Genomic DNA, 22627 nt, shown 5'->3' on the forward strand with positions numbered 1-22627 from the left:
GGGAGCAGAAGCGGCTGAATGCTCTACTCCCCATGGTGGTGAGACGGGCGGAGGGGACAGTACGGGTGTGTGGAGGAAGATGATCTGAGGGAGCGGGAGGGAGTAGGGAACATGAAGGAGGTCGGACAGATATGGGGGGCGAGGTTGTGGATGGCCTTAAATGTTAATAGAAGGACTTTGAAATGAATACGGAAGTGAACCGGTAGCCAGTGGAGCTGTTGGAGGACAGGAGTGATGTGGTGGATGGAGGGGTACGAGTAATGATACGGGCAGCTGTGTTCTGGACCAATTGAAGTTTATGGAGGGATTTAAGAGGGAGGCCGAAGAGGAGAGAGTTACAGTAATCCAGACGGGAAGTGACGAGGCTGTGGACAAGGATGGCGGCAGTGTGGGGGGTAAGGGAGGGGCGGAGGCGATTAATGTTTCGTAGGTGGAAGTAGGCAGACCGGGTAATGTTATTGATGTGGGATTGAAAGGATAGTGTGCTGTCAAGGATGACACCCAGACTCTTAACCTGGGGGGAGGGTGAAACAGAGGAGTTATCAATAGTAAGAGAAAAACTGTTGGTTTTGGATAAAGTATCTGTAGTCACCTACACACACACACACGCACGCACAACAATACTAGATTATACAATATTATATGACTTTGTGTACAGTTCAAACAGTCAATCAAGACTAAATCAAAGACTTTAATGTGTCTCACAGTTCTGGAGACTCATCAGCAGGTGTTTTCTGCCTCCTGTCTGAATCTAAATATCTGAATTCATTTACTGTTTGTCGGCGTGTGGAGGAAATGTTAAACTCTCTAAGAATCGGTATGAATTTAAAACACTGTGACGTAAACCTGCAGGGAGTCTAAGATCGCCTCCTCTGAGAAGATGAGGATCGGAGGCACGGCAGAGATGGCCTGGATGCAGATCTGTGACCCGTCCGATAAGGAGAAGGGTCACTACACCATCGAGATCTCAGACGGCGTGAAGACTCACACCAGGACCTTTGACCTGTCTGGACAAGGTAAAAAAAAATTTGATTGAGGCGTTTTTATTTATTTGTATTTTACTTTTTAATCTTATAGCCTTCGAGTTACTATATAAGTTTGGTGACTGAAGTCAGTTGTCATGAGATTATTTTTCGTTTTGCAGCGTACACCGATGCCTATGAGGAGTACCTGAGACTTAAGTAAGTTATTTGAAGGTGCAGCAGTTTGTGAAAATGTGTCTTTCATTTGTGTCCAAATTATATTAATCATGCCGTCTGTCTTTTATCTTTTAGGGCAGCTGCATTTGCCGAGAAGAGTGAGTATATGTCATTATTTATTACACCGACTCTGTGAGTGAGAGATCACTCCTCAGGGACTTTTGACCTAAATTTAAAAAGTTACGTTTGTTAGAGTTATTTGCTTTCAAGGCAAAGTAGAGTCAGAGCTTTACATTCCTGCTTCCTCTCCCTCTGAACTCCTCCACCTTGTTTACACTGGGACAGGTGGAGTCTTACTTCACCTCACAATGCAAACAGGCTGATATTCTTCACTACAGTAGAGTAATGTTTGTCCGCTGTAGTCGGTGCAGACGTGACACACATGGTGTTGTCTCTCCTCAGACCGCGGCAGAGTGGTCGGTGGTCTGCCTGACGTGGTCACCATCATGGAAGAGAAGGTGAGGATGTCTCACACTCTAATTAAATCGATCAACACGTCACTGTGATGAAAATGATGACGCTAAATTATAAGTTTGTTGTAGGTTTGTTTTGTTTGCAGCAGTACATCGGCCAGGGTTACACTTGTCCTACGAGTTGCTCTGCCCTGGCAGCATTCCTACAGAACAAGCTTATTTACTACTTACCCTAACCAGATATCTTGTAGTCTGGATGCCTCCGGGGCAGCGGTTCTAAACCTCCAAACAAAGCTAAGAACCACTGTGACCCCGTGTCTCAGGGCGACGGTGGTCACAGGTTATAACTTCAGAAGTCATTTAACCCGTATCACATGAGAGGGAGTGGTGATGGTACGAGGTTCGAGGCCGCCGAGTTACGACATCACTCCCTCTCGTGTGATGTTACTTTTATACAACATGTGATATATTAGTTAAATAAGCAACAACGGATTATGATCTGGTTGTTTATTTTATCATTTATTTGGCGATGCAAACACAAATAGTTGCGGCAGCTGGACTGTTGCTAAGCAACACGTAAACATTTTCCTGCACAGTGCCGGACCAGTTACCTCAGGTGTGTGCGCGCTGAAGTATCCAGGCTTTAATTATCATTTAATTAAAATGTTTTCATCTTTGCAAAGTTTGTTACTAATCTAAGAAAGATAACGGCCGTCAATGTAACGCTTAATTAACGGTTAAGCGGAGTGATACGTGTAGTTAAAAGTCCCAGTGCTGTTATACTCTATGGAATGACTCTCGTCCAATCAGGTTACTTGGCTGGAACTAGCTGTTGAATGGATGGTGATTAAACCTCTGTGGATTGTTTTATTTATTTATTTATTTATTTATTTTTAAGTCTGAAAAGATACAAGAAATATAATTTTTCCTTCTTCAGATTTATCTTTCTGTCCCTTTGGGGGGGTCCCGACCCTCAGGTTGGGAACCAGTGCTGTAAGGAAAAGAGGGTTTTTTAATGATTTAGTTTAACTCATCTTTACATTGTGTTTGGTTCAGAACTTAAACAAACCCACATTGTTAAAAAATCGCTCTTTAGATAAATGTTGACTTGAGTTGACTCTCGACCCTCCCCAGTCCCTGAGCCTGACCTGCACCGTGTGGGGCGAGCCGACCCCTGAGGTCACCTGGTTCAAGAACGAGCAGGAAGTCACCTCCACCGAGCACACCAGGGTCATGTTTGACGGCGGCAAGTTCGCCAGCCTCGTCATCACCAAAGTCACTCCCGAAGACTCTGGCAAGTACAGCATCAACGTGCGGAACAAGTACGGCGGCGAGTTCGTCGAGATCACCGTCAGCGTCTACAAGCACGGCGAGCAGATCCCCGAGCCCAAACTGGGACAGCCCAGAATGGCCACACCCGCCGCTACACCTGCGACCACGCCTATGCCGCCCAAGTCCCCAGCTCCCCACTCCAAGACCCCGACCCCCACACCTTCCAAGTCCCACACCCCAGCGCCATCCCTGAAGAGCCCGACTCCGGCATCCACCCCAATCCCCAAGTCTCCAACCCCAACCCCCAAATCCCCGACCCCCAAATCCCCGACCCCGAAATCCCCGACTCCACCTCGCAGCGTCAAGTCTCCAACCCCGCCCAGATTCATGAAGTCTCCGACCCCGCCCAGGAAGTAAGCGGTGGGGGTTGACACCAGAGGGGGAAACACTTGCTGTTAGCAACACTGATTTTTAGCATGAGCGTGAAACCGTGTGAAGAAGTACTTACTTAGACGTAGTCACTGTTACAGTCCCACTCTCTTGCACCGCTGCACACTCTGGACTACGACTCTGAAAGAACAGGCCGCTAACTAGTCCTGCACAGGTTACTTTTATCGAGAACTAGTTGCACAGTAGACACAGGAAGAAACCCACAAAACAGGGACTTTTACAGCGGCTGCTTGACATAGACGTCCTTCTCAGTTACTTCATGTCATTCAACTGGTCACAGGTGGGGTAAAAAAATAAAAAGCAATAAACTCAGAAAAGGTTGATGTTAACGTTCAGTGTTTTAAAAGCTGCACCTTCCACTACGCAGCGTTAGTGGAATGCCCCGTATTCATCTTTTTGTTTGTGGATGTTAAATGGGAATTCTGGTTTATTACAACTTGGGTCTTACTCATGTAGTTTTGGCCGTAGAAACAAACTCGTACTCATCAGGGATGTTTTTTTTGACGAGCAGGTTGCACGAACTTATTTTGAAGAGAAAGAGGGAAAGACTTGAGGTTGGTGCTCCAAAGTTTTCCTGTTAAACGAGGGACATTTCAGGTGTGCACACTTTGAGTTTGACCTCCATATAAAGTGGTTTAGATAATCTGGCCGTACCTGTTGTGTTGTCTACAACCTGTCTGATCATGTTTATTGCCCTGACTGACTTTATTGAAGTGATGTCACCATATTTCTAGATCTCTGCAGAGAGTACAATGTTTTCATTGTTGGTAAAAAAATAAAAATAAAAAATAAAAATGTCCAAAAGTACGGAAATAAAACCAGAGTTGTTATGAACCAGAGTCCTTTAAGCTACTTTAATCCCAGGTAGCTTTCATCTGTTGGAGGTGTCTGTCTATGACATGTTGTGTCTCCCCCCCGAACGCTTTGTGATGGCAATAAACTTTACTTATCAACCTCCCTCTGTCGTCTGTGTGAGTAATCTTCTCTCTGCCTCTCCCTCCCTCCTGACAACAGGTGTGTGAGTCCTACAGCAGCAATGAATAAAGCCCAGAGTAAAAAAAAAAAAAAGGCAAAACAAACAAAATGCCCAAACTGTGTTGTATCCAGGCTCAGAGTGACCATGTGACAGCTGAGCAAGGTAAACACAACCTACTTCTGCTCCTGTAACCCAGGTGAGCTCGGGGTGGGCGGGGCTTGTTGCAGTGTGTGGAGCTGTCAGTGGAGGGAACAGGGCAGGTTCAACAGGCTATTCTTTTTCGCTTAGAGAGTTCAAATCCACACCTTAGTGCTGTTGGTTCATGCAGGAGTGAGTACAGACTCCGAGGCTGACTGGAGGGTTTAACTTTGTTTCCTGAAGGTTTCGCTCTCCGCTCGCACAGGAAAGACAAGGTTTCTTTTACCAGCCATGAAGTAAGTCTGTTTTATCATGTCTTTTTTTTTCACTGAACACTTGTTCAGTCAGTTTCTGTTGTAATGCTCAAGGATCAGTGACCGAAGAAGTCACCTCATGCCTTGTATTGTTTTCCTTCTTGCGGTGAATCTCACTCGACGGACAGGTTTTCACATTTTTCTCTACATATGTAAACATGCTTTTTTCTCCCTCAGTGAGATTTCCAGTGTGTGTTGGAGGTTTCCTGTCTGAACAGCATGGTTAACAGTCATACCGCTTGTCACACTGAAGGTAAAGGAAAAGCCTGTTGCACGCAGAGATTCAGAGGAGATCCGGCATCCATGGAGTCCAATCTGTCCTGCCTGTCTTCACTGAAAGAAGAAGACAATGTGGTTTACGTTCAGCCACATTACAGAGAGTCCTACCGCCTGGCCATTTACGCCCTGCTCTGTGGCGGCAAGGAGGCCTACGAGGAGTTCCTCCGAGCCGAGCAGATCAGCCACTTCCTGTCAGAGGAGGAGATCTTCTTCATCTTGCAAAATGCAGAGCTGCCCGCCGTGGAGGACAACGACGACATAGACGGGAGACGGGTCGCGGACGACCTCAGCCCCTCCACCTACTTCCCGACGGAGTCCGACGAGGAGGTGCCGGACCTGGACCTGGGCTGGCCGGAGGTCATGCTGGAGGGCACGGACACCAGCATCAGCCTGCTGTTTCACCCGCCCAGACAAAACACACCGACCATCAAGGAAGTGGTTCGCAAACAGATTCAGGAGGCGAGGCAGGTGAGAACCAAACGCTCTGAAGGCGAAAGTCTAAAACAGACCCGGGTGATGAACGTGCATCATCCTCCTGTCTGTGGTGCACACACACACACACAATGTCAAGGACGGGAATAATAGCAGGTTATCTATAGCACAAACACAATGACAGGCGTTGCTTTTTGTCAGGGTAAAATACACATCATTACATACCTCGCTGCGCACACAGTGGAGTGTAGGGCTCAGCTGCAATATACATCAACACACACAGAGCTGACTCAGTTACTGTGGCAGGAAAACTTCTACCATCCATCCTCAAAATAAATCGCAGCTGGTTATGAAACGCTCAGCTCTAAAGACCAGTTTGGTTCGTGTCCCTCGAGTGTCAGGAACTCTGAATCCTGTAGGTTTGAGAAGTAGCCATAAACAGTTTAGTAAAGTTTTATAAAGTCTGAATTCATTACATTTAAAATGGTTTCAAGTTTTCAAGTCAGAAACAAAAAAAGTATAAGAAGCATCTGAAACCGACTCCTGCTGCCATCAAAGATGAACCGGATGTCACGACCTCTGAATTTTTTCCGTGTACATCCTGCAGTTTAAACTTTATAGAGATAAATAATAGAAATAAAACTTTATTTTTTAAGAGTCTGTGATTTCCTAATTATTTCCCCTGTGGTTTCTGGGACAGGACTGTGCGATCTGGTGCTTTGGTTGGCTGTATTACACTGATGAGCAAGACGGCTCCAGTCAATTAAAAAGCGTGCAGAAACACATCACACAGCCTGGATAGATGCACTTCATCAGTGAGCGCTCACATGTTAGGACACAGCCTCCTGCTTCTCTACAGGTCCGAGCCGCTCTGTCCTGCGCCGCCTCGCTCGCTGCAGTAACATGATCGTAACTGGTTAACCTGGATGTGGATGAGTCTGTTGCAGGATTTTTAAAGTGGGGGGGAAAAGTTTTCTTTACTCTTTTCTGTAAAAAGAAAATAATCCATTACAAGTGAAAGCATCCAAAATCGTACTGAAGTGGAAGTATTTTTAATGAGTGTAATATAAAGTCTCAAAAGGAAATACTATCATATTCCCTAAATTAGAAGAACCTCCAATTTATATGTGTTTGAATAAAAACACTTCAGTTAAATTCCACAAACTGCAGCAGTTTTTAATAAATGGTGAACTATTGGTGATAATTAGTTGACCTCTCATTAGATTTTAATTTTTTTTTTAAAAATCAAATGAAACCAAATGTGAAAAGACATGAAATCAACATTAATAATAACAATAACAACAATAATAGAAAAGTGTATTTATTCATTGTTCCTCACCTCATAATAAGAATTATTAAAGCCACCGTTAACAGCTAGTGTTCATCTCACGGTAACTTCCGTTGAACATTCAATAAACCTTTATTGTACAACAGTTTTTGGGAAAGCAATATAAACACTTGTCAGATGTAAAAGTGTAAAAGAAAAATACAAAAAAATGGAGGTGTAACAAACTGAAGTAACGAGAGCGTATCCAGCTGCTTGTGACTTGCAGCTGCAGAAAAAACTGAGCACCTGAGGCGAGTTATTATTAGTCATTCCTCTTTATGAGCGTCAGTGACGAGGAGTCTTGTCACAGCACGAGGTATATGCACAACTTAACATTTAAACAACACACTGCATTATATTACACACACACACACACACACACACTCTGCTCAGCATTACACAGACAAAGAAGTTCATGTGCCAGCTGTGAAATCCGTGGAGAAAGGTCCCACTTACAGACACATGACATTAAAGCAGCCGACGTGTCTCAGCCTGAATGTGCTCCACGTTCAGGTTGTGATGACGACCGGCTCCGTGTCTGCAGAGCTGAAACTAATGGTTCATGAATTAACAGCAGGGCGTGTGTGTGTGTGTGTGTGTGTGTGTGTGTGGACTTTCACTCGATACATATCCACCATGTGTGATTGATGAAATCTGACTTTGTCTGATCATTATCAGGACACATAAATCAATCATAAATCCGAGCCACTCCTCTTTTAATCAACATCTATGATACTACATGCTGATATGCGTCCTGTGTCTGATTGACCTCGTAAAAATCTTTTGATATAATTATGTTATCACAGATCAAGACTCAACTTAAAAGCTCACCTGTTTTAGTGGAGATAACTTTATTACCATCAGAACACAAGTTCAGCTTTTCTTAACTCGCCTTCGTGAACTCACAGTGCAGCAGGATGGACAAAACATTCAACACAGCATTCTAGTATATATATAACAAAGGATATTATATTATAATATTATATAACTAATACTTTAAATTAAAGTAAAATACACAAAATAAACTACTGACATATGATGAAGGAGAATCCAGACATTTTAAAACATGATAAGGATTTACTACCTCAGTAAACCTTCATTATAACTGAGGTGATGATCTCAGGACTGTATTGATTAAAACAGGAAATCAGGAAGAGTTTTAATTAAAATTACAGGTTAAAGTAGTTGCTAACTGATCTGCTAAGTGGCTACAGGAACTTGATCTTCTCCTGATGCTTTCCCAGGATTCAGCTTTAAAAGTTTTGGATTTAGTGTGTGACTTTAAGGAACTTTGCTCAAGAAAATAATTTTTTTACATTTGCAATTTCAAATTTATTAAAGAACATTTGTATAAAACTCTCTACCTGAAAACATCATATGAAACGTCAGACATCCTGAGATCTTTTTTTCAAACATTGCATGTCTAATGTGTCTCCAGGTTATCGCCATAGCGATGGACGTCTTCACCGATGTGGACATCTTCAAAGAGATCATCAGTGCCACACTGAGGGGGGTGGCGGTCTACATCCTTCTGGATGACTCCCAGTTCAGGAGCTTCCTCATCATGTCGCGCAGGGTGGGCATCAACATCCAGGATTTCAAGGTGAGAGAGACACGGACACTGAGCTGTGAGACTCCACATGAGAGGAAGGAAACTGTCCACAGAGAAGGTTTTATGAATATGCTAGATTCTGGGATAGGACCTCGTGCTCTTCGCTGGGTTTGAGAACACAGAATAATGACAATGTGTTGAGGCCACGGCCCTGCACATGAACACATGTATGTATGAAGTGCACGTGCAAGAGACTCCTGTCAGCCAAACAGCGCCTCTCTTCAAGCCTTAATATATGTATATTTTTTCTAGAAGTCACACATTTGAAGAAGTGAAATTAGCTAGTGAGACGACAATGTCTTTTGGAGAAAGAAAATCTAATTAGTAACTTTGACAGAGATTTTGTGTGGCTCATCCTCAGAGGAAGCGTCTAGTGGCTGGAGGAACTGCAACTAAACATTTGACCATTCAGTTGTGTGTTTTGTTTTAATTTGAAGTCTCACAGTTTCGGAAAATGGGCTCAAATTCTGAAATATACAGTTTGTGTTGCATTTAAACTCATCAAATATGTGATTAGTTGGATTTCATGATAGCAACATGACATACACAACTTTCATTAGGATTTTAAAAAGTAAAATTTTCTAAAATGAAAAATTGAAACTAAAACAGCTGAGTTTTATTTTAATGCTGTATTTCTGCATCTGCATCATCATCAGCCCCAACCTGTTACTTTCCACCCAGCAGTTTAAACATCAGACTAATTTCTGCAGCACTCCACCTGCATGCATTCATCCGATTTTCATACGTTTTTACATTTGAATAATGTGTTATTCTGCAAAACTGTGGAAAACCGGGTGAGAATGTCTGTTGCACAATGACGGGGGGTTTTGCGGTTGAAAACTGGTGCCATGAACAACAACAAACCAAACTAGCACAGGTGGAGATTCACCTTAGAGCAGAGGATTCATTTAAAAGTCTGGAAAATGAACTTAATCTTCTGTTAATCTGCACCTTCCCTCCCTAATATTTACTGATGGCCTCCTAAACTGTTGTTTCCATTGCACCCGAGGATCACATCAAGCAGCGAGTGTGTGTGAGTGTGTGAATAATGAAGGATTTTGGATTAAAAAAACACAATATAAATGCTGTCCTGTCCATTCGTGCATGAACACTTCATGTTGTGCGCGATATGAACAGCAGAAGAGGAAGATCATCGCTTCTTGTCTGGTCAACAAGATGCACAGAAAGATTTGATATCCAGAGCAGCAGTGGGACTGTACAGCCCTCGGACTTGTTAAACATGATCTAATGTTTACATTTTCTGGCATTTGCAAAGAAAAACCCATTTTTTTCTGCTCCTTCGGTCGTACGTTTGCAGATTAGTATTCCACCAATGTTTCCCTGCCAGAGGAAGCTTCGCCTGTGGCATGACCTTTTCCTCTGTTGTGCAGGAGAATTTAGTGGATTAAGTCTGACATTTGCTCCACGCCCCTCGTGGAAATGCTGCCATTTACCAGCGTTTTCCCCCCCTGCTGCGTTTCTACCTGTCACTATCATACGACTCAGCCGCAGCGGCCGTCGGACAGAGCTGTTAGTGCGGCAGGATTTTCCTGTTCAACAGCATCGGGACGATGTTTCAACAGGCCAAACAACAAGTCATCAGGAGGAGCACAGTGATGGCTTTGTGATCTCCCTGCAAATTGCTTAGCCAGTAGCCACATCAAAATACCAACCTCAGAAAAAAATTGATGAACAGGTTTGATCTTGTCGAGTGTTACAAAAGGTGTGTGTGCTTTTATGTGAATGAGTAATGGAAAAAAAAAAAACCTGCTGATCTAATTTCCTGGAATTACTTTGTTTAGAATGTTTGAATCAAATCTACATCAAAATTAACATGGAAATACTTTTTGATTTAGTTTAGGACAGTCTGTGTTTTATGTTATTTTCCTCTGTAGCAGTAAAAAGACAAGCTTGAGATACTTTAGAAGAAACTACAAATACCACCTCAGGTGTTTTTGCAGAACATGATGATGTCACAGTTGTTGACCCTTTGACCCGTCGTCGTCACTTCATTTTATCCTTGTGGACATTTTGAGTTAAATTGTGTCACAATTAGTGAATGAATTCGTGAGTTTACGGCCAAAACCATGTTTGGTGAGGTCACAGTGACCCTTGACCTTTGACCACCAAATTCTGATCAGTTCATCCTCGAGTCCAAATGAATGTTTGTGCCAACTTTAAAGAAGTTCCTTTGAGGCGTTACTGAGATATCACGCTAATTGGACAGATAGATAGATAGATAGATAGATAGATAGATAGATAGATAGATAGATAGATAGATAGATACTACTACTGAGTTAAAATAATGACATAACACGTCATTTGTTTCTGTCCCTGGCTGACTGGGCTGACTTTTATCTCCTTTTATCTGTTGCTCCATCAGAACATCCGTGTTCGGACGGTCCAGGGGCAGCAGTACCAGTGTCAGTCCGGGGTGAAGTTTCATGGAGGTTTGGAGCAGAAGTTTATTCTGGTGGACTGCCGAACTGTTTTGTATGGGACGTACAGGTGAGTCAGAGCTAATCTTCCCTCGTTGCTCTGGCATTTAACATTTGGTCAATCATTTCACCCGGTTCAGATTCAGGACTTAAATCTTACAAATCTTACTTGATGACTGTTTGATGTTGGTTTTACTCTACACTAGTGAATCTAGGCAGGTTGACCTCTCGCGTCATCCCTGCTGGGTTTTTGTTGACTGTGCCTCCATCTTCTTTTTCAGCTATACGTGGTCGTACGAGAAGATCAACGCCAGCATGATCCTGGTGGTCACTGGTCAGCTGGTTTGCTCTTATGACGAGGAGTTTCGAAGGCTGTACGCTCGCTCCACGGTTCCCGCGGTTCTGTCCAGGGAGACTCCAACCATCCAGTACCTGAGAGACTCTGTGGCCTTCCACAGCCCAAACTCCAGCCAACTTTCCCTACACCAAATCCACATGAAATCCAAAGTGATGCACGGCATGAGGAGTGCTCAGGATGATAGGTTTAATAACGCCTCCATGCTAACAAGGGGCCTGAGCATGCAGGAGAGGCTGCATCAGTCTCACTGTCCCGACATAGGGAATCTGGTTCGGGGGCACAGTTATGGCGGCGAACTGCAGAAGTTAACCTCCATGACTCGGCTGAGGATGGGGACCAAGGACATTGGAGTACCAGTTGCTCCCGAGAGGAATGGTTCAAACCTGAGGGGGGGCGGCGACTTGCTGCCAACAAACAGGTCTCAGCAGCAGCTTCGGCATCGCACCCGCTACGGCACGGACCAGAATCTGATACCGTTCAACTCTGAAACGTCACTCCACAGGTGGAAGATCGACACGTACCTGAATGAGAACAACCTGCCTCTAGATGCGTCATGTGATGCAATATCCCCCATGATATCCCCATTTAGCAGTCACACGGGCTTGAACGAGCATCAGTCGCAGCTGATTCACAGCAGGTCGAGGGACATTAAGTCCAGGATGGAAGAGATGCGGCAGAAGAGGCTCAGTCTGCAAGAATATGCCAATCTCAGGCAAAGCCAAGAGTCCTTAAGGTCTATGTATCCCCCTCTAGAAAGACCTAAATTCATGTCTTCATTGAGAGGTCTGGAAATGAGGCAGAGCATGATAGAGTTAGAGCCAAACGCACAAAATGGACGTAACGTGGAATCAGCCCACCAGAAGGTCGTCGAGCCGAACAAGGACGGCAACAAAAGAGAGACAATGCAGACATATGACAGGCATGAGCTTCACTCCAGGACGACATCGGCCGCCGCCGACTTAGATACGAAACAGAACGATCCAGTGCTCAAACTCTCTCATTTGCAGTCCAGCAGTCTGAGTATCCAGCACCCGAGAGCGATGGAGTCTTTGACTGAGATCCCTGAAGAGAGAGAGGGTTCAAATACTCGCATCAACGGTTCAGACTCAGCTGCATTCAACAACGGATGTGAGGAAAATCGCAAGGAAGAAGTAGCTGTTCCGAAGGAGAACTCTGTGAAACCGAGCTCGCCTGCAGAATCGCAGCGTCAGGATCAAGCCAGAGGAAGTCATGGTTCTGTAGGGGAGGTGGCGAACAGTTTAGGCTCAGCTGCTCCTAAAGAAGGAAAGAAATCAGTATCTAATGAGGTAGAAAACAGTCAAAAGGTTATGAACACATCAGCAGGATCTCAGCACACAGTGGAAGCTAAGAGCAGTCACACGGAAAAGCAGCGAGACGAACCGATGCTCCAGAGAAAGAATTCAATGAAAATGAAAGTACAAGCATTGCTTTCATCAGATGAAAAGAAAGCATCTAAAAAAGAGGAGCGATCCCTCCAAAGAAAGGGCTCAATGAGATCACAGACTCCCTCGGGATCAAACCAACCCCTCAGGGCAGACCATTCGCAGGCACCTGCCGCAGAGCAAACAGCAAAGAAAGGTCAATCGCCGAGCAGCTCCCGGTCGCAGAACTCTGTCAGCAGTACGACGGAGAGTGAGAAGCATAAATCTGCATTCCCAAGATTATCTCCTCACCGTTCGAGCAAAAGAAAGACAAACGTCGCAGCAGAGCAGGACCGAGGCTCAAAGAACACTCTGGACGACGAGGGAGCGACTGTCTTTCAAACCAGGAGAGAGAAGGCCTACAGCCGGTACGAGTATTTGCTCAGCACTGAAAGTATTCCTCCGGATAAATCGATGAGGACCGCAAGCATGTATCCCTCAGACAAAGACAGAAGATCCTCCCTGAACAAGCACGAATCCGACTATCCGACGCATCAGACGCAAAGCGGCAATGAAAACAAACTGGGACGATTCATGCAGCGAGTAGGAAATCTCATAAGCAAGAAGTAGAGATACAGTGAATGAATGAAGGCGAAGTCAGTGAGCAGTCCTTGTGTTGTTTTTTGATTTATTTTGGCTCCAACACACATGGACTGATCTTATATCACTGATGCCAAAACACAAGATGTATCAGGTATCTGGTTCCAAATAAGCGTCTCTTGTTTTACTCTGAATTGGATGTTACAAGGAAGCAGGGTTAATGTGAAAACACCAGTCAGTCAAGTCGACACCTGTGGGGCAAATATGACCGTAGTGCTTCTAGACACTGAAAAATATTCTATCAGATGAGTTGAATTGTAAAAATTATTGTTTAAAAAAAGAAAACACTGACTTCATGTTGAATGTGTTTGTTTAGTCTGGTGATATTCTATATTTTGATAAAAACCAAAGCCAGCAATTAATGTATCCTGCTAACAAGGATTGTCCAAATATATTGTCGTTCAAAAACTATTAAAAACACATCACTGAGCCGCACTGTTGCACTGGGTGACATTTTCCTTCATTACCATGAACACACACACACACACACACACACACACACACACACACACACACTGTAGTTTATTTTGACGCGGCTCCACATACACTGTCCTGCTGCTGTAAATACTCACCAGACTCCCCAAATGTGGATTAATCCGCAACTGGAAATAGTCCCAAACAAATGCACTATTTCCTCCTGTTTGAGTAATGTTTGTAAAAAACCTGTAGATGTTCTAGGAAATTACAAAGCTTTTGTTTTTTGTTTTTTAATTGAATGTATATATCAGTGATCCATTTTAAAGGATGTACGTCTTCAGTAGGACGAGCCATAGACACAGTATGGAGTAATGTGGAATGGACACATAAACGCTTTGTTGGTTTTAACAAAAATCATATGATATCATCACACTCAGCCTAATTAGCCTTAAATTTTTATTTGTCTAATTTGACTTTTTTTTCCAAGTAAGGAGTCATATGACACATTCGGCTCTCCATAGACTTAATGATTTTGACATTAGTGTGTTCCTGTTTGAAGCACAAGGCTGCGAAACACGGTAAAATCCACATATTTAATTAAACAAAACACACGCCGCAGCCACACTGACCAAAGGGACATGTAGCCTTGAAACCAAGTCGATGACTTTACAGAAGTCACTGTGACCTTTTTACATTGGAACTACTTTCCGCTGAAGAAATAGTTTTATTTTGAAAAACCTGATCACAGTAACCAGGACGTTACTTCTGGAAAGAGATTCTGCTGTTGCCTATATAAAGGTAATTTTTCAATGCATGTCGCAGCACTTGCAAAATCCCATTCACCATCCCATTGTGTTGGTGAAGCAGAAGAACTGACAGGAACAGATACCTCTGCACGAATACTAATATCTGTACTATGTGATGCTACTAGTACTAACTGCCTGTATGGAGATGTGCCACAATCGGCCAATTAAAATATATATGTTTGTTTGTGGTGGAAGTGAGTGGAAGTTCATTGTTGACTTGACTTGTTTAGAAAATAACTCAACTCTATATGTCCATTTAGTAGCTATTTTGGAGCTTTCCGCCATAGCTTGTGATCTTCTTCAGCAGATGGCGTTCACCCAGCTGTCATGTGATTGTAGCTGTGTAAATTAATATTTTGTCTGAGCACTTTAGGGCCTTCTCATCTAAGGCCTTAAAGTGCGAAATGATAGAAATTTATAAACGTGCAATTCTGGCACAACTGGGAAAACTTTGTCTCCTGAGGAAGATCACAAGATATGATCCAAAGCTCCAGAACAGCTAGTAAGTGGACCTTGAGTTGAGATTAAAAAAAAAAAAAATTTTTAAAGTTAAATGACACTTTAAACTGTCATTTTCTGTTGTAAATGTTTGTGAATAGTTTTCATGAGGTTTACATTTTTACATGTTGAAATATCCACTGTAAATATTCAATGTGAAAAGAAGTGTTGATATTAAAGACACTTAATCCCCATGTAGAATTTCACTTGTGTTGTTTTTGTGAAGAGATGGGAGGGTCAGCAACAAACTGTCTGACGCTGAGCTCTTAGAAGATACAATTAAAGATCTCTGTCAAACTACAGGGACACAAGACTAAATATCTGCAGCCACAGTAGCACCCCCAAGAGGTTGTTTTGTTCATTACACGCCAGAAAACAAAACTGATAAATGGACTCAAAATGGAGAGACAACTTCTTAACAGCAGCTTTATTCCCTTGCATACTTTCAGGACAATGCCACTAACTTTTATTTTTTATCATATTGGTTAAATATAGTTTTTATAAACTGTTAGAGCAGCAGCAGCAGCATTGTTCTTCAAAGTAATAAAAATAAATAAATATGGACACAGGATGACAAAATTGCACAACAAAATTTCGCACATTGAGGGTGTGTTTATACCTTTATTTTGAAATGACTGAAAAATATCTACAATCTGTATAATAATAATGATAATAAGTTATCAACATAATATATAAAATAAACAACTTTTATGTTCAAGCAGTTGTTTCTCATGCGTTTAGTTTATTTGTATGGCAGGACGACCTGTGTTTCGCATAATATAAAACATGGAGGATTTCTAGATAAAATACTCCAGGCACTTGTTCCTCTCATCATCCAGCTCTTGGGTCTCAATCTCAAACTTTTTCATGGCGATGAAATACTGAACGAACGGCTCCCCGAGGGTGCTGCGGATGACGTGATCGTCCCCCAGCGCCTCCAGAGCGTCGTCGAGCTTCACGGGGATGGAAAATTCCTTCTGCTGACTGGGGGCTTTGTTCAGGCCGCTCTCAAAGTTCAGGTTCCGTCTGATGCCGTCCAGACCTGCGGCCACTGTAGCGGCAAGCACGACGTAAGGGTTGGCCATGGCCGAGCCCAGCTTGTTGTCAATGTGCGTCTCCCGCCCACCGTGACATTTGATGTTGAAGGAGCTGCTGTTATCGTTGCTGCCACAGGTGGCGTACAGCATCCGTTTGGGGTCTTTGATCGACTTGGCGATGTGGCTCCGGCAGCCGAGGCCTGGCGACATCAGGCAGCTCAGTGCAGCAGAGTGGTTGAGGAGCCCGGCCAGCCATTTCCTGCCAATCTCAGACAGCTCGCCTTGCTTCTCCCCGCTGTGGAAGAGGCTACGTCGCCCATTAGCATCCCACAGGCTGTGAGAGAGCACCCCAGCGTTGTACAGGCCATCGTCGGTGAAGAAGCTGGCGATGTAGCTGTGTTTACGAGCCATTTCTTTGATGCCGGTGCGGAAGGTGAAGGCGCTATCTGCAGCCGCAATCCCGAACTCTGGCCTCAGGTTGATCTCCATCTGGCCGGGCCCGCTGGCAGAAGCGATGCTGTCTATGTCTGCGCCCATGCAGTACATGCTGTCCACCAGCTGCTGGAAGAAAGGCAGGTCGTGGTTGCTCAGCAGGGTGGTGGCAGGGAACAGGAGCGTCTTTGGTCCGATCCGATCTGGCGCTCCCAGGACGCAGCATTCGTAGGTGAAGGAGGCGTGCAGGGAGAATCCCAGGCTTTGGAGCTGGCCGAGGAGCTGCTTGGCAATGAGGCGTGGCGAAGTGCGAAGGGGGCTTCCTGTGACTGTGCAGGGGTCACAGATGACCCGGGCTGTCTGCTCGGCCCAGGGTAGGACCCTGAAGGTTGCAAGGTCGGGAATCAAAAGGACATCACTGCTGAAGTTGGCAGTGTTCGCGTTGTCCACTTCGTTACTCTTAGGACTCAGCGTTAGCTCCAAGTAACTTCTCGGCATTGGAACCCCGTATACGGCTTTCTCCTGCGGATGCAACGTTTACATTAAAGGAGAATCCTAACACTTCTGGGAAATACATTTATTTGCTTTCTTTAACAAAGAAAGATGAGGAGATTGAAATCTAATTTATACAGACAACTATTTCTATTCTACTGTAGGAGATGCGTCCGTCAGTGAGCATTACAGGTGTGTATTTATGAGCTTCAGAGAGCTAGCTGCTTTGGCCTGCTTCTAGTATCTGTGCTAAGCTAGGCTAATCGCCTCCTGTCTCCAGCTCCATACTGAACTATTCAAACTCATTTCTGCCTTTTCCTACTACAGCAATCCATAGATGGATGGATGGATGGATGGATGGATGGATGGATGGATAGATAGATAGATAGATAGATAGATAGATAGATAGAGTTCCATACATGGAAGAAGCGAACAGGCACTGTCTTGGACCTGGACACCCCGTGGAGATCGGTGGCCTCGAAGCGGACAAAGTTGATGTTTTCTCGGGCGATTTGCTGCTTGATCTGCTCCATGGCTGCTATGAACCTCTGATTGCCGGAGAACTCGACCGTATCGTTCCCGTTATCTGTAGAAAACAGTTTGAAATATCTGACCATTTCAGTCAGGCCAAAGTCAATACCAAAACCAGTTCCGTTTGATTTGAAGTCAATACTGAGAAGAAGTAGACCAATAAGTTTGACATTAGCTCATTGCAGATGTGTCCGTATTGGTGCATATGTTGGCCAATAAGTAAAAATAAATAAAGTGTGGAGTAGGTTTGAGATAATCTAGGAACACACGCCAACAAATAGATTTTTACACTGTAAAATGTCTCGTTCTGTATGTATTTGAGTTGCAATTAAAATACAAAAAAACATCCTGCTACCAACATTGCTATGTGTTTTTATGTAAAAAAAAAAAAAAAAAGGAAAAAAAAAGACTTAATAGACAATTTATTTAAATCTTTTTTTTTTTTTTTAAATCTCACAAATATCAATAAATCAGGAGAAAATTTAATCCCATTGAAAAACAACCTCAAAATAGAGGATGGAGCAAGATGTTCCAGTTGTAGAAATAATATTTTTTTGGTTTTATAGAAGGTAAAAGATGATTACAAAGCCAGCTTCAAGTCAAAGTCATCATTTGAAACGTCCAAATAAAAGAAAACACACATAGAAAATGTTCAAGAAATCAATATCTGTCATTAATTAAAACAGGAACTAAAATAAGACAAGTCCAAGATTTTTAAAGCGAGACTTAAGACAGAGACAAGAAGTTTGTCCTGACCATCAATGATCTGTGATAAAGGTCCATTTATTTTTCTAAATTTTGACTTCGTTAGAAAAGATATTTCTTGATTTGGGATGAAATTTCAATCGCGGATAAACTTTTAACCAAAGCTTCACCAACCTGTATGAGAAGCTCCCGTCCCTTCCCAGGAGCCACCGCTTGCATATGAGTGTGCACTGACTCCCGGCTGTCTATTTGTGTTGGCATCAGACCTGAATGAGCTGGATGAATCCATGCTGGTAGGCTGCTGAATAGATGTGCTCTCTCTGGACCTGGGCCCCCTTCTGGAAGCATCAGAGTTGGGTTTGAAGGTGCTGAACGCCCTTTGGGGGTTTCCATCGTCCTGCCGTCCGTCGGGCTTTCCACCACCATCTCTACCGCTCCTGCTGCTGCTCCCGTGGAGGTACGTATAAGGACTCCCTGGCTTCCCGTCGTCTCTTCCCCGGACGCTGAGCAGAGGACTGTCCCTCAGGAGGGTCTTCAGCTCCTCCATGGTCTGCCTGGGGACACCCATCTCACCGTAGGACACCTGTGTTTGAGCCTCCCTGGGCCAGTCCTCCCCGACAGAAGGTTCATCCATCCTGGGAACATCTACGCGCTCTGGGGGCCTGTGCGGCAGAGGGCCAATGGAGATCACAGTGGGGGTGTCTGGGGGCATGGGGGTGCTGGTGGGAGAGTGGACGATGGATGGACCCGCTCCTCTGCTGCTCCAGTCCTCAGGAGTCACATATTTCCCAGTCACCCTCACTCCCTTCCTGTGTCCCAGGCTCATCCCTGTGCCATCTATTTGGTCTTTGCTTCTATTCTCTGCCTCCTGGAAAACACACAGTGTGTCTATCACGAGAATGGTAAGAGATGGTCAAGTACGTAAGAATTACCAGAGAGTGGAAGGGATCAAATCTGTGATCAAAATTCGGGTTCAAAGACACAATGAAATACAAGATCCAGTCGATTGAGCAAAGTCAGATTTAAAGCCAAAGTTTTGTGCTGCAACAAAAATCAAATCGAAAAGTTAGATGTGGAATTGTTACCTTGAAATCTTCAGAGTCATTCATTTCTTTGTTTGTACTCTTTCATGAACAGTGATTTGGAAATTTGATAGCCCTCATGTGAAGACAGAGCTTCACTCGCACATTAATTTTTATAGACAATTGGTACAATGGTGACGGATTAGAAAATTCTTTTTGCCCCCCAACACCCGCGGGAGTCCGGCTGGAAACTGGCACCGGCCGGCCGCTGGTAGACACTGAGCCACGGCTGCTTTGAGCTCATTGGCTGCCGGCGAGGACAATTCACAGTCGCCTTTGTGTCATTGCAAAGTGAGACTGCAGAGCTCAGCAGCTCTGTTTGTGCTTCCAGAAAGATATGTGAGCAAAAGTATTTATTCCAGAGAGATAAAAACACGCAACTACCAGGAGCAGACAATGGCTGCTGTTGTTGATGCATTAAACAGCCGCTGCTGTCTGAGTGAAATCGCTCTCCAATCTACCGGAAAGAGGAGCAGTTGGTGGGTTGACAGTGAATGTGTTTTGCATATGGCAATGAAAAGAATGTAAACGTTAAATATTTGTTATTTACAAATGAAATATGAACATGATATAGCAGAATTAAGTTGTTATAACATAATATAAAAAGTCTTTTTAGGTACTGTGTAATCTTATAGTACTTTGTTTGTTTGTTGCTTTTCTCTGCTGTGAATAAACATGTTTATTTACATTTTATTTAAAGAAATTAACAATTACCAAATTACCACATTGTCTTTAAAAAAGATAATATATATATATATATAGGTACTAAGATACATGCCTGCAGCCTCTTCAATAAATTATAAATCCAGTTCATTCACATTCAGTTACATTCAATTCAATAACTACATTTGTTAAATCAGTTCAAATATTACATTCAATACACTGATTCAATTCAAATGAATTCAATTCAATCACTCTGGACATCTATTGAAACAGCTCACATCAGCTCAATTCAATTAACTAGATCATTGAATTTAAAATTTCTATTAAACTCAAGTAACTATATATATATTACTACAATTAACTCCTTCAGTTATATCTATCACATCAACTACATCACTGACACAAAACACAAAATGACATAAACACGACACCAAATAAGTCAAATCATAACAAATCAAAGAGATTTTTCAGCACTGATCATTTTCACCACAAGCACATTGAAAACAATTGTGAATCTTATAAGGATCATAACGCAGCAACAGCATCGATCTGTCCCTGAATCCTTGAATTGTAAAAAATTTAATTAAAATTCAACAGTGTTTCCATTGTTTCCCTTTATTATTTTTAGTGACACGAACACAAGAAAACATCTGGAACTTCACCTTGTCATTTCCCGCCCTTCCTCCTCCATTTCCTCCAGGTCATTCTTCAACACATGGTTAATGGGTGCCACGCCAACGCGGTCTCCCATGACGATGATGACAGTGTTGCAGCGGTCTCTGAAAGGCACAAAGAACATCCAAGCAGAGGTCACACACTGTGCTGCTTTACACTGCTCACACTAGTTCCTCTAAGCACCTCATGTGTTCACACTGAGCCAAGTCAATCAATTAAGTACGAAAAATTTCACACGGATGTTTAATATTTTATGACTCTGGATAAACAGGGATGTTACTGGAAACTAGTCCGAGTGGCGGAGGGATACGACCACGAGGAGGTGATCCTAGTTTACTTTTGTGTTGCCTCTCATTTAAGTTTTCCGCTCCCTTGCATTATATTTCAACCACCCCTGCATGTCGTTTGTGTTACACCTCATATATAACTAATGTCATAATCATAACAACTAAAGTGCAGCCGTGTGACAGCAACAGTGTCCGGCTAGTTATCTATCTAACTGCAATCATACAGACATGTGGGTGAATATATGATAATATATAACATAAAAACATAAGATATAAAAGCAAAATGAACTGCAAGATAACACAAAACTCACTCTGGGTTTATTGCAAAAGAATTAAAAAAAAAAATCCCCCCATAATCGGAGGACCAGGGACGTCACAGGAAAAGTAGTAAAGCATTTCCTTAATTTCATATTTCATATTATAGGCATCAACAATAGGAATTGTAAAAAGAATTTGTAAGTGAAAGATTAATCCATCAATAAATACTTAGGATTTCAAAATGGATTTACAAAAACAGCATAAAACACTCAACAAATAAACCATTTATAAATTTATATACATTCATTACTTCATGATGCTACAGGTCATGTGATGTATTTCTCATTTTCTTCAAATGTGGGCAGGAAACTCGTTAGCAATAATGTTCTGAGAGCAACTATTTAGCTTCTAGTCCACTCTCCTCGGCCAGACGATGCTCTGTATTTTACTTTAACTTAACATAACACTGGAGTTTTCTGAAGTAAGTGAGAAGATACACTAAGATAATAAATATATATTCTGAATATAATGACACTCGTTTTCTTGTATTCTTAAATGGGAAATAGGTTTTACAGTGTATTAAACATGGTATTCTAACTGGTGTATTTGATAATGTACTGCAAGTATATGACTCAGAATACAGTATTTCCCAATAAAATACATTACATATACAGTACTGTTCATATACATTATTACTATTTATATACAATCAGTTTACTTCAAAAAATTCTGACCTTGCAAACATTTTATTTGTCAAAAAAAAAAAACCGTAAGGTCCATGTACTGGCTTTATCTTCAACTTTCAGCTGCATGTCATGGTCTTCCTCAGTGGATGCAGTCTCTTCAGTTGTCATGGAGACCTCCATCTGCTAAGGAAGACTAAAAAAGCTGGTATTGTAGTAGACCTTAAGTTGACATTTTCTTGTCAAGTGAAATAAATTGCATTGTGGTATTTATGTACAATATGTTCATTCTACATTTATAAACAAAACATGTTGTGTGCATGAATGTATTAATAAATGAAAATAGTCTTATATGAAATGTCTGCCAATGGAAAGAAAATGAAATGAAAATATTAAAAAAACAGTTGTAAAGATAAAGCGTGTTAATATTTCTATTTAAGGTTCAGTCTTCCTTGTGTTGTCCACCTGGTTTACTGCGTCAGGAAAAACCTAAAAAGCCTTATTGTAATCAATTTATCAGTTATTTTAAAATCATACACTGTCAATCATTTCTAGCTGGTTCATCATAAAAGCACAAGTTCCTCTGCTGCCTTAAAAATGTGAGAGAACTGAACTTAGGTGGAATAATTATAGTCGGTTTTGAAGGTTGGTGGAACTTGAGAAAACAAGTTTATTAAACTTCAGATATCAAAATGAATCTTTCATTATGAGAAGAAGCAACAAAACTTAATTTAACATGTATTAAAGACAGAAAGTTTCCACCATGAATATTTTGTTTGTCTCTAAAAAAAGATGAATTCACGTTCCTATA

General features: G+C 42.6%; 3 protein-coding genes across 3 annotated transcripts in view; 2 read left to right on the forward strand and 1 right to left on the reverse strand.

The window, feature by feature from the left end:
• Nucleotides 1–4291, forward strand: part of LOC111235876 (myomesin-2-like) — a 30102-nt gene extending 25811 nt beyond the window's left edge. The window contains 5 exon segments of the mRNA XM_022764446.1: nucleotides 853–1016; nucleotides 1145–1181; nucleotides 1275–1297; nucleotides 1602–1657; nucleotides 2747–4291. Coding sequence (XP_022620167.1) covers nucleotides 853–1016; nucleotides 1145–1181; nucleotides 1275–1297; nucleotides 1602–1657; nucleotides 2747–3301 — 835 coding nt within the window. The 3' untranslated portion in view covers nucleotides 3302–4291.
• A 3952-nt stretch (nucleotides 4292–8243) lies between these two features.
• LOC111235838 (protein FAM83B-like) lies at nucleotides 8244–13441 on the forward strand. The gene is made up of 3 exons (XM_022764403.1): nucleotides 8244–8403; nucleotides 10796–10920; nucleotides 11132–13441. The coding sequence occupies exons 1-3, from the start codon at nucleotides 8254–8256 to the stop codon at nucleotides 13218–13220; spliced, it is 2364 nt and encodes a 787-aa protein (XP_022620124.1). The 5' UTR covers nucleotides 8244–8253; the 3' UTR covers nucleotides 13221–13441.
• Nucleotides 13442–15768: 2327 nt separating this feature from the next.
• lgsn (lengsin, lens protein with glutamine synthetase domain) lies at nucleotides 15769–21999 on the reverse strand. Its single transcript, XM_022764447.1, has 6 exons — nucleotides 21902–21999; nucleotides 20576–20692; nucleotides 19101–19122; nucleotides 18343–19036; nucleotides 17352–17518; nucleotides 15769–16962 (listed from the first exon to the last, which is right to left on the reverse strand). The coding sequence occupies exons 1-6, from the start codon at nucleotides 21997–21999 to the stop codon at nucleotides 15769–15771; spliced, it is 2292 nt and encodes a 763-aa protein (XP_022620168.1).
• Nucleotides 22000–22627: the final 628 nt, after the last annotated feature.

The sequence above is a fragment of the Seriola dumerili genome, unplaced genomic scaffold (assembly GCF_002260705.1).
Source record: "Seriola dumerili isolate Sdu_G_001 unplaced genomic scaffold, Sdu_1.0 BDQW01000538.1, whole genome shotgun sequence".
Taxonomy (NCBI): Eukaryota; Metazoa; Chordata; class Actinopteri; order Carangiformes; family Carangidae; genus Seriola; species Seriola dumerili.